At 51.0% G+C, this 13,665-nt stretch overlaps 1 protein-coding gene across 1 annotated transcript in view; it reads right to left on the reverse strand.

Annotated features, from left to right (window-relative positions):
* The window catches only part of Nlrx1 (NLR family member X1), a 13,616-nt gene extending 438 nt beyond the window's left edge, over positions 1-13,178 (reverse strand). The window contains exons 1-9 of the mRNA XM_032910411.1: positions 12,837-13,178; positions 12,281-12,344; positions 11,827-11,915; positions 10,472-11,091; positions 9,158-9,979; positions 3,266-3,861; positions 2,379-2,465; positions 843-1,094; positions 1-397 (exon numbers count right to left, since the gene is read on the reverse strand). The exon at positions 1-397 is cut by the window's left edge and continues 438 nt beyond it. Coding sequence (XP_032766302.1) covers positions 76-397; positions 843-1,094; positions 2,379-2,465; positions 3,266-3,861; positions 9,158-9,979; positions 10,472-11,091; positions 11,827-11,915; positions 12,281-12,344; positions 12,837-12,906 — 2,922 coding nt within the window. The 5' untranslated portion in view covers positions 12,907-13,178 and the 3' untranslated portion in view covers positions 1-75. The remainder of the gene's footprint in view (positions 398-842; positions 1,095-2,378; positions 2,466-3,265; positions 3,862-9,157; positions 9,980-10,471; positions 11,092-11,826; positions 11,916-12,280; positions 12,345-12,836) is intronic.
* Between the last annotated feature and the right edge of the window lie 487 nt (positions 13,179-13,665).

Raw genomic sequence — 13,665 nt, forward strand, 5'->3', positions numbered from 1 at the left:
TTCTGGAAGTTGTACAAGCCAGGAAGCCATACAGAGAGCCAGTGGTCCCACAGCTCTGTCCCAGCAGTCATTGTCTCAGTGTCCAGAGCCTCCCAGCTGCTCCAGAAGAGTCTTGACCTCGCTCTCCACACGCAGAAGCTGAGCCTTGCGCCAAGGATTAAGGGTGGCGCCTCTGCTGTCCTCCAAGTCTCGGAGCAGCAGCTTGAGATGGCTCTGGACCCGGACAGGGTCCCAGCTGTTGAGGTTGCGTTGGACTTCACTAAGGATCACTGACCAGTACTCAGACACCGCTGTCCCCTCTGTCAGCGAGGCTACAACCCGGGCACCACCTTCGCCAGAGCCACCCAAATCCCTCAGGACCTGGCGACCCTCTGAACTCAGCTCATTGAAGTAGAGGCTGGGGGAGAAAGAGATGGGAGGATGTCATTCATCAGGGTTTTGAGAAGAAAGGCCCAAGGTGGACAGACAGAGAGCCAGAGGGCAAGCATGTGTAGTAAGATCCAAGGATAAGGCTCAGATGTTAGAGCGCTTTGCAGGCACAGAGCCCTGGGTTCGCCTCCCTAGCATCACAAAAAGACTCTGTCATAAGCCAGAGGCAGAGGTAGAAGCCAATGGAAACATTTAGTGTGACCAGAGACAGTAGTCCCTGGGAGAAATGGTGGTAGGATAAGGGACAGTCACAGAGGACTTAGGTTAACTCAGCACTCTGCAAACCAGGATCAGAAAGGGAATACAGAGAGCAGGTTCAGGTCCACAGCACCCCCGGGGTAGGAAGAACGTAGGAAGGAGAGGTCATAAGTGGGGTTGGGGCCTGGAGGCACGAGACCAGGAGCAGGACTTACTGCAGCAGCTCCAGGGACGGGTGCTTCCGAGCAGCCTTAGCCAAGGCCAGAGCCACCGTGTCCCCAGCACCATTGTAGGCCACGTTCAGTTCCTGTAGTTGTTTGTTGCGGTCCAGCTGGGCAGCCAGCAACTCCAGTCCCTCATCTCCAAGGTCAGTGTGCAGCAGGGACAGGTGTGTCACCGAAGTGTTTCCTGCCAGCCCGTCCATCAGCACGCCCACCCCTGCTGCTGTCAGTGGGTTGTTGGACAGCCTAAGGACCACAGGCAAGGCAAGGATGGGGGTCGGGGCATTGTAGATACCCAAGCTGGGTGTTAGGACGTTGGCCAAAGGGGGCACATCTGGGTTGGAGGCCGGTCTGAACACAGAAATGGGGCCCAGGCAAAGGGACAGTGAAATGAGGAGGAGGTGAGTGCCCAGGGGGAAAAGTTGGAGAAAGCAGGTGGCCTCTTCTCCCTCCTTTATATTTCTTTAGCTTCCTGACCTTCCTTCCCCCATCATTCTTCTGTTCTATTAGTCCTCTTACACCTCCTCTTACAGCCTCCCGGCCATTGGTCCTCCCTCCTCGGCCATTGGTCCTCCCTCCTCGGCCATTGGTCCTCCCTCCTCGGCCTTTGGTCCTCCCTCCTCGGCCTTTGATCCTCCCTCCTCGGCCTTTGGTCCTCCCTCCTCGGCTTTGGTCCTCCCTCCTCGGCCTTTGGTCCTCCCTCCTCTTCGGTTCCATCTTTCACACTCCCCCACCCACTTTCATTAAAACAAAACAAAACATTTACTTATTCTGTGCATGTGTGCCTGTGGGAGTGAGGTGGGGGAGGGGAGGGGCTGCGAAGGTCAGGGGACACTCGTGGGAACCGTGGGAACCGGTTCTTTCCTTCCAACCAATATGTGAATCCAGGGGATTAAACTCAGTTTTTCAGGCTTGGCACCAGCCACTGTCACCTTCTGAGCCATGTTGTCAGGGGTCCCCTTCAGCCCCCTTCCTTCTTCTTCATTCACCTCTCCTGATTCTCATTAGAAACAGGGGCCCCCAGGCATCTGGGTTCCTAGGAAATCGGCCAACACCTTGGGAGCAACTAAAGAGTAGCCAGCATTCTGGTGAGTCTGCAGGGAACAGCGGTTCTGTTGCCAGGCAACCGGCCCAGGAATTACTGCAGCCTTCCTGTCCCCCAGGCTGATATTAGCCAGGAAAAAGGCTTTCTTAGCACCCATTCTGAGTGTCTTCCTTGTTCCTTTATATTTCTGTCTGTCTGTCTGTGACAGAGTTTCTCCTGTAGCCCTGGCTGTACTGAAACTAGCTCTGTAGACCAGGCTGGCTTTGAACTCAGAGATCTGCTTCTCTGTGCCTCTCCAGTGCTGGGGTTAAGGTGGTGTGCCACCGCCTTGCTCCTTTCAGATGCTTGTGATAGCCCTGGGCAGGGAGCCAGCCAGGGCCCAAACAACCTCTTTACCAGAGCCAAGGCAGCTGCACCGCAGACCATGTCTGAAGCCATGGGAAGAGCCTGAGCCTCCCACCAGGCCCCTGCTATAGGACACTCACCGGAGAGTGGTGATCTGGCATTGGTCATGTAACAGCAGGTCTCGGAGGTCTCTGCAGGCCTCAGGGCCCAGATTGTTGAGTTGCAACCTGGAGTAGAAGGTGGCCAGAGAGGGGAGGCAAGAGACCCAGAAAGCAGGTCAGCATGGGGTCTTCCCATGGAGTATGCCTCCTCCTGGCCAGCCTGCTGCTTCCTGCCATCCACACACTCCTTGCCTCCTGTTGCTCAGGTCATCTCTGCCCTGCTGTGATCTGCTATGTCAAGAGACATAGGTGGGTCGGTCAGAGGTTTGTAGTTGTAAGGGGTGGAGGGGACTTTGAGAGATGGACCCTGGTTTGAGGATCAGGTAGGTAGAGATCCGTGCTCAGAGAGCATTAACTAGACTTGGAGGGCTTTGGTTCCCAACACAGTTGGTTGTGTAGAGCAAGGCCTCTCTGTGAGCCTTCAGGGCCTTCTCTACACACAGCTGTCTCCATCTCTCATCTTCTGCCTTGTTGCAATACAGCCTCAGAGAGCTTTACCAGAAGACAAACCCATGCGTAACCTTTTAGCTTCCCAAACTGTAAACTCGTCTCTCCCCTTCCTTTTTCTTGAGTCAAGGCCTTATCCAGCCCAGGCTGGCCCGGAATTCACTGTGTAGCTCATGCTGGGCTCAAAGGCACAGCACTGCTTCTGCTTGTTTTGTGAATGCTGGGATTACCGCCTGTGTTGCCTGGCAGATCTCTTTTCTTTAGAAAGTAGCTAGCCTTGGGTATTGCTATAGCAACAGAAAGCCGACTCATGTATGTCCCCCGGTTCTTCATTCCTCTGGCCTGCCTAGCGCCTTCTCTCCTGCTGCCCCTCCAACCCTTTCCTCAGTTCGTGCCTCTGCATAGGGATTAGTGCTCACCCCAGTTTCCGGGCCCGCAGGAGAACAGGCATGAGAGTGTGTAGTCCAGCGGGGTCCAGCTGGCAGGAGGCCAAGTTCACCTCATCCAGGGGGTGCCGTCCACTTCCCAGTACAGACGCTACCACCGTGCACTTGAGGGGTGTCATTCGCACACCTGCTAAATTGAGCTGTCGTAGGGAGCCCAGCACCTCAGCTGAGAAGCGCTGGTTCTGGAACTCATAGTGAAAGAAGAGGTGGTCAAGAAGCTCCGAGGGGGGCAGTACCTGCCGACCCATCTTCCCCAGTTTCTTCTTGATCGCCTGGGCATTCTCCAGGGCATCCAGGTTCTTAATGGGACAGCCAAGCTGAGCCAACACCGCCCGATTGTGGGCAGAGAGAAGTCCACTCATGAACATGGGGAAGAGCTCAAAGACTTCATCCTCAGGGGGTTCATCTGGGTGGCGCCGGGGGCCCTCCACACCCAGGATGCTGGCACCCATCTGATCCAGAACATCGTCATTGTAATAGTCTTCCTCCCGGAACATCTCCAGCACCATGGCCTGAGCCACCGCCTCGCGACTCTTACTCACCATGCGCCCAAACACTCGTGGAACCACCTGGAAAAGAAGCATGGGAGGGGGTGTGGCCTTCCAAACAACCAATCAGGCCTCCAAGGTTCAGTTCAAGACAGATACACCCGGGGTTGGGGATTTAGCTCAGTGGTAGAGCGCTTGCCTAGGAAGCGCAAGGCCGTGGGTTCGGTCCCCAGCACCGAGGAAAAAAAAAAAAAAAAAAAAAGAACCAAAAAAAAAGACAGATACACCCTCCGACTGCTCTAACCTTGGGGTCTCCCGTTGAGCTCACAGTACCATTTGCAAGATCCGGCTACTTCCCCTTGTTGGGACACCCTCTATGGCTTCCTGTTACCTGTGAGGCAAACTCCAATCATTTAGCCTGGAACATGAAACTTTTCATAATCTGGCTCCAAACTGACTTTTCTAGGGCCATCTCTTCTCAAACGCTTGTCTCATGTATTCCAGATGTTAGGGGTCTCTTCCTTTTGCTCAAGTGCCAATTAATTTCCCAGTCCAGGAGGTGGAGAGGAATACACACAGTTGTCCTTCCACAGAGAGTTGGTTCTGGATCCTTCATAGAGATCACATATGCCTGGGTGCTCAAGTCCCTAATGTAAAATAAGTCAGTATTTCTGCATATAGTTTATGCACTCCCTACTGTATATTAATCAATCTCTGGACCACTTGAAACACTTAATACAATGTGAATGCTAAGTGTAGAATGGTTGTGTGACTGAGGGCTGGAGAGATGGCTCAGTGGTTAAGAGCACTGACTGCTCTTCCAGAGGTCCTGAGTTCAATTCCCAGCAACCACATGGTGGCTCACAACCATCTGTAATGGGATCTGATGCCCTTTTCTGGTGTGTCTGAAGACAGCGACAGTGTATTCACATGGGGTTGGGGATTTAGCTCAGTGGTAGAGCACTTGCCTAGCAAGCGCAAGGCCCTGGGTTCAGTCCCCAGCTCTGAAAAAAAAAAAAAAAAAAAAAAAAAGAATGGCTGTGTGCAGCTATTTGGGCTAGATGAACAGCACTCTATGGTGTTGAAAAGGACCTGCGCATGTTTAATACAGGTACTTTTTGTGGAGGCAGTTGAGGATTGAGCCCAAGCCTTCACGCGTGTTAAGCACATGCTCAATCACGGAACTATACCCCACTCCCTCTACATTTGCTTTTGTTTTAATTACTTTATTTTTATTTTTAATACTATGTCCACGATGTTTTGCCTGTAAGTGTATGTATGTATACCATGTGTGTGTCTGGTGAAGGGTACATTGGATCCTCTGGGACTAGAATTAGGGATGGTTGTGAGCCACCACATGGAGACTGGGAACAGAGACCAGGGCCTCTGCAAGAACACATGCTCTTAACCACTGAGCCATCCATCCCTCTGGCTCCTTGCATTTAAGGATTTTTTTTTAATTATATATATGTGTGTGTGTGTGTAGGTATTTGCATATGACTGCAGGTGCCCGAGGAGGCCAGAGGAATTGGGCCTCACCAAGGCTGGAGTTGCAGGTGGTTGTGAGCCACTTAACATTGGTGCTGGCAACTGACCTCAGGTCCTCTACAGAGGCAAAAGGATCCCTTAATGCCTGAGCCATCTCCCTAGCTCTCTGAAATCTTTTTTTTCAAATTTTTTCCTCTATTGAGTTTTTGGTTTTGTTTTGCTTTTTGTTTTTTTGTTTTGTTTTGTTTTTTTAAAACAGCTCTTTCCAGCAGATGGCGGTACATGCCTTTAATCCCAGCACTTGGGAGGCAGAGGCAGGCAGATCTTTGAGTTTGAGGTCAGCCTGGTCTACAGAAAGAGTTCCAGGACCTCAAGGTACCCCTGGTTTAGCTTCCAGAGTACTGGTATTGCAGGCAGTTGCCTCTAGGCCTTAACAGTCAAATATTTTCTTGTTTCTGTCCCCCTCCTCCCCCCTCCCCCTCCTCCTCTCCTTCCCTCCTCTTCCTCTTCTTCCTCCTCCTCCTCCCCCTCCTCTCCTCCCCTCCTCCTCCCCTCCTCTTCCTCTTCTTCCTCCTCCTCCTCCCCCTCCTTCTTCTTTTCCTCCTTCTCCTCATCTTGTCCTCTCTTGAGACAAGGTCTTGTGTCCCAGGCATGACCCAGTAATCATTATGGAGCTGAGGATGACTGAATCCTAATCCTCCTGCCTCCGCCTCCCAAGTGCTGGGATTACAAACACACACTGCCACATCTGGTTCCCGTACTTGCCATCTGCTGAAGGACGGATGCGCAGAGATGGAACGACAGAGATAAGGGCTGACTCTCGGGCCTTCAGATGGAGACCAGCCCTGTGTTATAAATATCTCCACACTTCCAACGTCCTGATCATCAAAGTGACCATGATGATGTGGCTCCTGCCACGTCACAGTCCCCTGCGGTATAGCCCCTGCCAATCTCAGTGTCCTCATCAAAGGCGCCACCCTGTTCCCTGTGCTCCCTTCCTCCCAACTCTTCTTGCTCTCCTCACAGTGCTGGAGTTTCCCCCTTTTTCAGAGCCTCCATGATGCTGCTTGCTAGAGTGCCTGCCACCCCCATTGTCCTCTTGGCTAGTCCTATGAAAACTAAGTTTAAATGCTCTTCCAGAAGGCTTTCCTGACCACTCAAACCAGAGTCATCTATCTCTCTCAGAATATCAGAACTTCTCCCACGGGCATTTATCACTTTTCACAGCATGCTGACTTTCGTGTTTGTTTATGAAATCAGAAAAGGCAGGAATCTGCAGTTATTACCTGATTTCCCCACAAACCTAACACATTACCCACCACACAGCAGGGACTGAAATGGGTTACACCTGCAGAGGTTAGCCATGTCCCCTCTCATCCTCACAGAGAAACGACCCCCCTCTGCTCTCCGTTCTTGTTCAGGTTTCAAACGTGAGGCTCTTGCCTTGGGAATGGTAGTACTCAACACTGATCTGGGGACAAGACTGGAAAACTGTCGCCTTGTGAAAATGAGTCAATAGGACCATCATGAAGAGGGCTGAGGGGGTAGCTCAGTGGTAAAGCATTAGCCTGGCTTATGTAGGGCCCAATAGGAAGGAAACGTTAGGTTCACGAACCTAACACTCTACAAGGGTTATCTCCCTCTAAGAAGGCTTGAGAATGATTTCAGGATAACTGGAGAGCCCTCAGTCCCACAGGGGAGCAGACTCTTCGCTGATTCTCGAAGGTTGCCAGGACGCAGCAGTGGCCATGGCCTTTCTGTCTGAGGTGATGGTATGAGGGTCAGGCCATATACGTTTGCTTTATATTTTTTATAATCGTTACTTTGTATGTGTGTCTGTGTGTGCACATGCACACATGTGCGAGTACGCACGACACGCACATGAATACGCATACATATATAGATGTCAGAGGACAACTCTGAGAAGTTAGTTGGTCCCTTACTTCAAAAACAAAAAAAACTTATTTTGGGGAGAAAAGTCTCACTATGTAGCCCTGGCTGGCCTATAACTCACTATGTAGAATAGACCAGACTAGCCTGGAACTCAGGGATCAGCCTGCCTCTGCCTCTTGAGGGTCTGGATTAAAGGTGTGCTCCATTAGACCTGGTCCCCTCCTCCCCCTTTTACATGGATTCTGGGGGTCAAACCCAGGCCACTAGGATTGAAAGGCAAGCTTCTTTGCTCACTGAGACATTCTGCCAGTCCATGTTTTTATGTTTTACAAACAATTAAACTGCACTTACTGCGTGCCAGACCCCAAGGATTAATTTGAGCTTTAAATGGTGTCAATGAATAAATCCTGCTACTGCCCCATTTAACAGACATCTAAGGCAAGGCTTAAGTAACAAGGCTACACAGTGGGTGACAGAGCTTCGGACTGGAACTCAGATCTCTGGGTTACTACATTTCTGAGGTAAAGGTCAGATTTAGTTCTGTAGCACTAGCCAGTGTTCTGCCTTCTCAAGACCAGTTCCTGACACAGAGGTTAACTGAGGAAGGAGACAGCTCAAAAGAGTCGCAAACCCTGAGCTCAAACCCTAGTGGTTCTTCTTGCTATCGGCCTATTAGACAAGTTCATGTATCTAAGTTTACTCAACTCACTATTTTTTCCTGTGTGTGTATATGCATGTTTCCAGGTGTGTGGGCATAGGTATGGGGGTGCATGTGCACATGCGTGCCCGAGATTGATCCCAGGAATCATCCTCAATCACTCTTTCCCTGTATTCTTTGGGGCAGGGTCCCTGAATCAGACCAAGAGCTTGTTCTAGGGATCCTGTGTCAGCCTTCCAGGGGGCACTATGGGTTTTCCTGGGTTCTGGAGATCCTCATGCTTGTGATGCAAGCATCTTAGCCATTGAACCATCTCTCCAGCCCTATTTCTTTGAGTTATAAAAGGAATCTCCAGATTGCCAGGACCGATTTGCAAACAAAGGACGAAGCGTCTAGCCTGGTAGCCGTCAGCAGAGCCTGACAGCTCCCATCGCTCCGGAGCATTCCGTATCCGCCTGCTCACAGCATCACCCTCAGGCCTGCTGGCTGCTTTCTGGAGTGGAGCTGCACCCAGGAAGGACCATCCTAAACCAATTACCCATGTCATTCATCCTGCCGGTACAGATGAATAAATGGTATCTGCTTTGGAACCCTGTCTCCGGCGATTGAGTTAGGATGAGTCATCGCTCCTGGGCCCTGACCACCTCTGAAGGAGCAGGCGCGAGTGAGTTTCTGAGCGTGGGGTTACTGAGCATGGAGCTCGGTGGTAGAATAGTTGCCTATCATGTGTAAGGCCCTGGGCTCGATCTCTAACACCAAATAATGGGGCAGGGGGTGGGGAGTTTCTAGGCCTGCGAATGAGACTGCACTGACTTCCTGTGCTTCCCAGCAGCAAAAGTTGGGGGAGAAAATCCTTGTTAGGAATCTTCGTGAGATTGCTTCAAAAGTCCCCATAACCTCAATTCCCTTCTTAGCCCCCAAGCCTTCCTGCTGAATCTTTCTCCCTATTCCTTAGGCCTCCATCACACTAAAAGCCAAATTCCCAGAAGGTTTTCATCTATGCAAGAGGCAGCCTCCACCAATTGGGAGAAGAGCAAGGAGTGCACACAGACTCATGGGATCTTGGGAGAAATAGCAAGGTGTGTGTGTGTGTGTGTGTGTGTGTGTGTGTGTGTGTGTGTGTGTGTGTTGGATAGTGTTGGGTAGTATCAGGTACATGTGTGTGTGTGTGAGTGTGTGTATGTGTGTGTGTGTGTGTGTGTGTATATGTGTGTGTGTGTGTATGTTGGATAGTGTTGGGTAGTATCAGGTACATGTGTGAGTGTGTGTATGTGTGTGTGTGTGTGTATGTGTGAGTGTATATGTGTGTGTGTGTGTGTTGATGGCAGGAATCATTACCTTAAGCAAGTTGAATAGCAGAGGCAGAATCCGCAGGGGCAACAGTTTGGCCACAATGCCCAATACCAGGCTGACATCTTCCCCAACACGGCCCACAAATTCAAACACTTCTTTGCCCACCCGCTGCAGGGCTGTCTTGCGCAAACCAAGCACGATGTAGAGGGCAGCCAGATACTCCTGCATGGCGGGTACGGTGAATACGAAGGTACCCAGGTGCCCTGGTTCCACACACGGGGCCAGGAAAAACCTCAGGGCATCCCGGCGGAAGATCTGGAGCAGCTGAAACTCCTCCTCTGTCTTGATGCCAGCTTCCAGGCAGCCACGGACATCCTCTTCAGAGAAGTAGGTCTTTCGGGATGACACCCCCTCATAGGCCAACTTACCCATAGTCCGGGCTGCATAGGACATCAGGGATAAGTTGGAGGGGTCGGTGCTGTCCAGTGTTTCCCCATTGAAGTTCAGACGTAGAAAGCTGGTATAGATGCTTGTGAGAGTCTGACCAGCAGGTGTGGGAGCATGCAGGAAGTGCAAGGTAGCACAGACAAGCCAGCAGTAGGAGGGCAGAAAGCAGGCAGCGGCGATCTGGTGGTGCCCCTCCAGGTTTCGGGACAGCATTTGAATGAGATTGTCCCGCTGAGCTGGTGTAACTGAGACACCTGCACCCCCAGCACCATACCCACAGTCAGGCTGGTTAAGGCGGAGCTGGAAGTAGAGCTTCTGCAGGTTGGTATCCGAGAAGCCACAGATTTCACCATAGCGGCCCACGTACTTGCTAGGGATACGGCCAATGGTGGAGGGCCGGGTGGTTACCAGAATGCTGGCCTGGGAAGGATATGGTTAAGGGTTAAGAAAGAAACATCTGTGTCTCAAGAAACCTGATTGTCTCAAGCCCCTAAAGATGGAGGGTCCAAGAATGAAGAGGGCCACAGTTATTGACATTATAACTAACAATGCTGGGCATGATGGCATCCCAGCTCTTGAGAGGCAGAGACAGGTAGATCTCTGTGAGCTCCGGGCCAGTGAGAAATTGTCCAAAACACTTAACAGTATCAATTACTGATTATCTACTATGGCCCAGGGCTAAGACCCAGCTAAGCACTTGATATGTGGTATCTCACGTAACCTGTATAGAACAAGGAGAGGACACACAAGTTTGGGTGGGAGAGTGACTTGCTCAGGGTCACGCATTTAGGAAGGGCCAAGGTGAACTAACCCAGGCACTGTTGTCCTACACAGCAACCACGTAGGCTAAAAATTCCCTATGGGGCAGGTTAAGGGACAGCAAGTGGCAGGACACGGCAAGGGTCAACCCACCTCAGGAAGCATGTATTTGCGCAGCAGGTTGACCATGATGGCAGCTGGTGCCCCAGGTTCCTCTGGGTCACTGCAAAGCCCTGTGCCTGCCATCCGGAAGTCAAGGTTGAGGCGTTCCAAGCCATGGAGCACAAAGAGCAGGCGGGATCCGGCAGCATTCATCAGGGGCAACACCTCCTTCAGGGGTGTGTAACGCTGGGTCACAAGTTGGCACAAGGAAGCTGGGGTGGAGCCCAGGGATGACAGGTCCTCACAGGAGAAGGGGATGAGCAGCTCAAAAGCAGGCAGTCTCCCATAACACCAGTCTAAGACCATCTTGCGCACCAATGTGCTCTTGCCAGTACCCACGGTCCCATACAATACCACTGTCTGCACGCGGCGCCCACAGGCATCTGGGTCAAAGAGCTGAGACAGGGCCAGTGGGGGGAGCTCTGCCTGGGTTCGCTGATGCCCTGTGGCCAGCTCCGTGGATGGACGAAGCAGGTCATCTGGGGTGCTCTCTCGGATCACGGGGTCAACGTGAACTGTGTCTAGAGCAAAGGTTGGTCCAAACTGGCGCTCCTCTCTGGGCAGCCGGCTAAACCACTCAGTGAGGTTCCGACGATGCCTTTGGATAGCTTCTGGATGAGAAAGCAAAGGACACTGGTCTAGGCAAGGAACTGGAGGTGCTGGCTCTTCAGGCTAGGAGGGTGGCTATAGGTCAGGGTAGGGAGTCAACAAAGAGAACTCAGAGATAGGACTGGAGGTCCTGAGTTCAAATCCCATCAATCACATGGTGGCTCACAACCATCATGTAATGAGATCTGATGCCCTCTTCTGGTGTGACTGAAGACAGCTACAGTGTAATATGTATAATAAATAAATCTTTTTTTTTTCCTTTTTTTTTTTTTTTTCGGAGCTGGGGACCAACCCAGGGCCTTGCGCTTCCTAGGCAAGCGCTCTACCACTGAGCTAAATCCCTAACCCCATAAATAAATCTTTAAAAAAAAAAAAAAAAGAGAACTCAGAGAAGCAGGAACCCAGTGCAGTGTGAGCACACAGAACTAACTTCCTTAACCAATAGATTACTCAAAAGGTTTAGAGCCCTATGACAGACAATATGGATTCTTTGAACAAATTATGCTGAGCCTGGGCTGACTGCGCTTCCTGACACCTGGCTACTGGACCCAAAGTAGTCTCATGGTTGGGAGAGAACGACTCTGACAGTGCTTTGTATGTGGTCCCTGTGCACAGCATGAGCGATGCTCAGATGACGGGAGGGAGGGAGGGAGAGGCCACCAGGAGTTGACAGTGGTGGATGCTCTGTGCCTGCCCTCATCCTCCTAGGCCCTTTTCCCTCCACACCCATCCTTTACCAGTGGCAGAGATGCTCCTGAACAGCTGCCCATGCCTCCCTGGTGGGGGAGCACTGTCTGCCGAGTTTCCATGGTGACGGAGAAAGGCCCTGAGAGCAAAGACAAGGGATGGTCTGAGGTTTAGAACTGGGGAGAGCCTTGGTGTGGGCTCAGTCCAGTCCAGTCTGTACTTTCTAAGATGAGGCCCAGCCTTTTGCCCTTCCCAAGGACTGAGATCCGGCCCCTCGGACCCTAATTGCTGTCTGCTTGAGACTCAGACCGGCCTCTGCCAGATTTATCTCATTCCTCATTATTATGTACCTGCGTGCTCTAAGCTAACTTCCTCTACATCCTTGGAAGTTGCCCTGTAGCCTTGCCACCCCAAGAATCCCAGCCTTCTTTCTCTCCCAGGAGATCCTGACCCCTCCTATCTCCTGAGCTGTGTCTAGCTGTGTGTGACACTCCCAGGTCTCACCTAGGGGGCCTAAGGGGATGATGCACCCCTTTAAAGGGCCAGCTCGACTGGATCCGGAGCTCATCTGTGGAGAGAAGGAAGAGACAGCATCTGCAGACCCATCCACAGCTCCCCCCTCCAGTGCACACCCTGACACTCACATCAATCCCCCTCCTATTTGCTCTTATAGTAGCATGTGCTATCCTAAATAGTAATTATTACATAATCCTCTATTTAGCCATATGATTATTTGATTATCATCCATTTCCCCCTCCATGAGAGCAGGGCTCACATCTGGTTTTGTTCACAATTATATACCAAAAACCTAACCCAGTCTGGTACAGAGCCAACGTGCAGCTAACGTCTTGGATAAGAATTAGATTGAAACAGTAGAAGGGGCCCAGCTCGGCTCCCCTTGTCTAAGATGAAGGTGAGGTGACATGTGGAAGGACACCAGCTATGGTACCACACAGCTGGAACTATTGTGCCCGGAACATCTGGATCCCTGCTGTTTGAGAAGCATCTGGACCCTGAAGCAGAAAGGAGGTCAGAAGAGAAACCTCAACTTCCTGCTTACCTGGGAGCGGGGCTGTTCTTCCCTGGCCAGAGCCCCAAGAGGTCCTGGGCAAATGGCAGCCCCACCTCATCCTCGGAAAACTGGAGCCTGGAACACTTAGAACCACGTTCTCTCCTGCTGCCCTGCAAAAAGAGAAGTGTGAAAGGGATTGGCAAATGGTTCAAGGAGTAAACACTCCTGCTACCAAGCCTGAGGACCTGAATTAAATTCCAGGAACCTACAGAGTAAAACTGCTCCCAAAAGTTGTCTTTGGGCCGTTGCACCCAAACCCACACCCACCATAAACAAATAAATAAATATGTATGAGAAAAACTTAAGAACAAGCAAAACAACAATAAGGTAAATTTAAAAAAAAAGTGCTGTGAAGGTATGGCTGCATCACACACACACACAAACACACACACACACAGACACATACACATACAGACAGACACACACACAGACACATACACATACACATACAGACAGACACACATATACACACACATGCACACACACATACACATACAGACACACAGACACACACAGACATACACATATACACACACATGCATACACAGACACACGCACATATATACACACACAGACACACACATACAGATACACACATATACACACACACAGGCACACACATACACACATATACACACACATACATACACAGACACACGCACATATATATAGACACACACATATACACATGGCAGACATGAGCACACACATACACACAAATATACACACATACAAACACATACACACATCTCTTTCTCACACACATACACAGACACACACCTCTCTCTCTCTCTCTCTCTCTCTCTCTCTCTCTCTC

The sequence above is a fragment of the Rattus rattus genome, chromosome 8, assembly GCF_011064425.1.
Source record: "Rattus rattus isolate New Zealand chromosome 8, Rrattus_CSIRO_v1, whole genome shotgun sequence".
Taxonomy (NCBI): domain Eukaryota; kingdom Metazoa; phylum Chordata; class Mammalia; order Rodentia; family Muridae; genus Rattus; species Rattus rattus.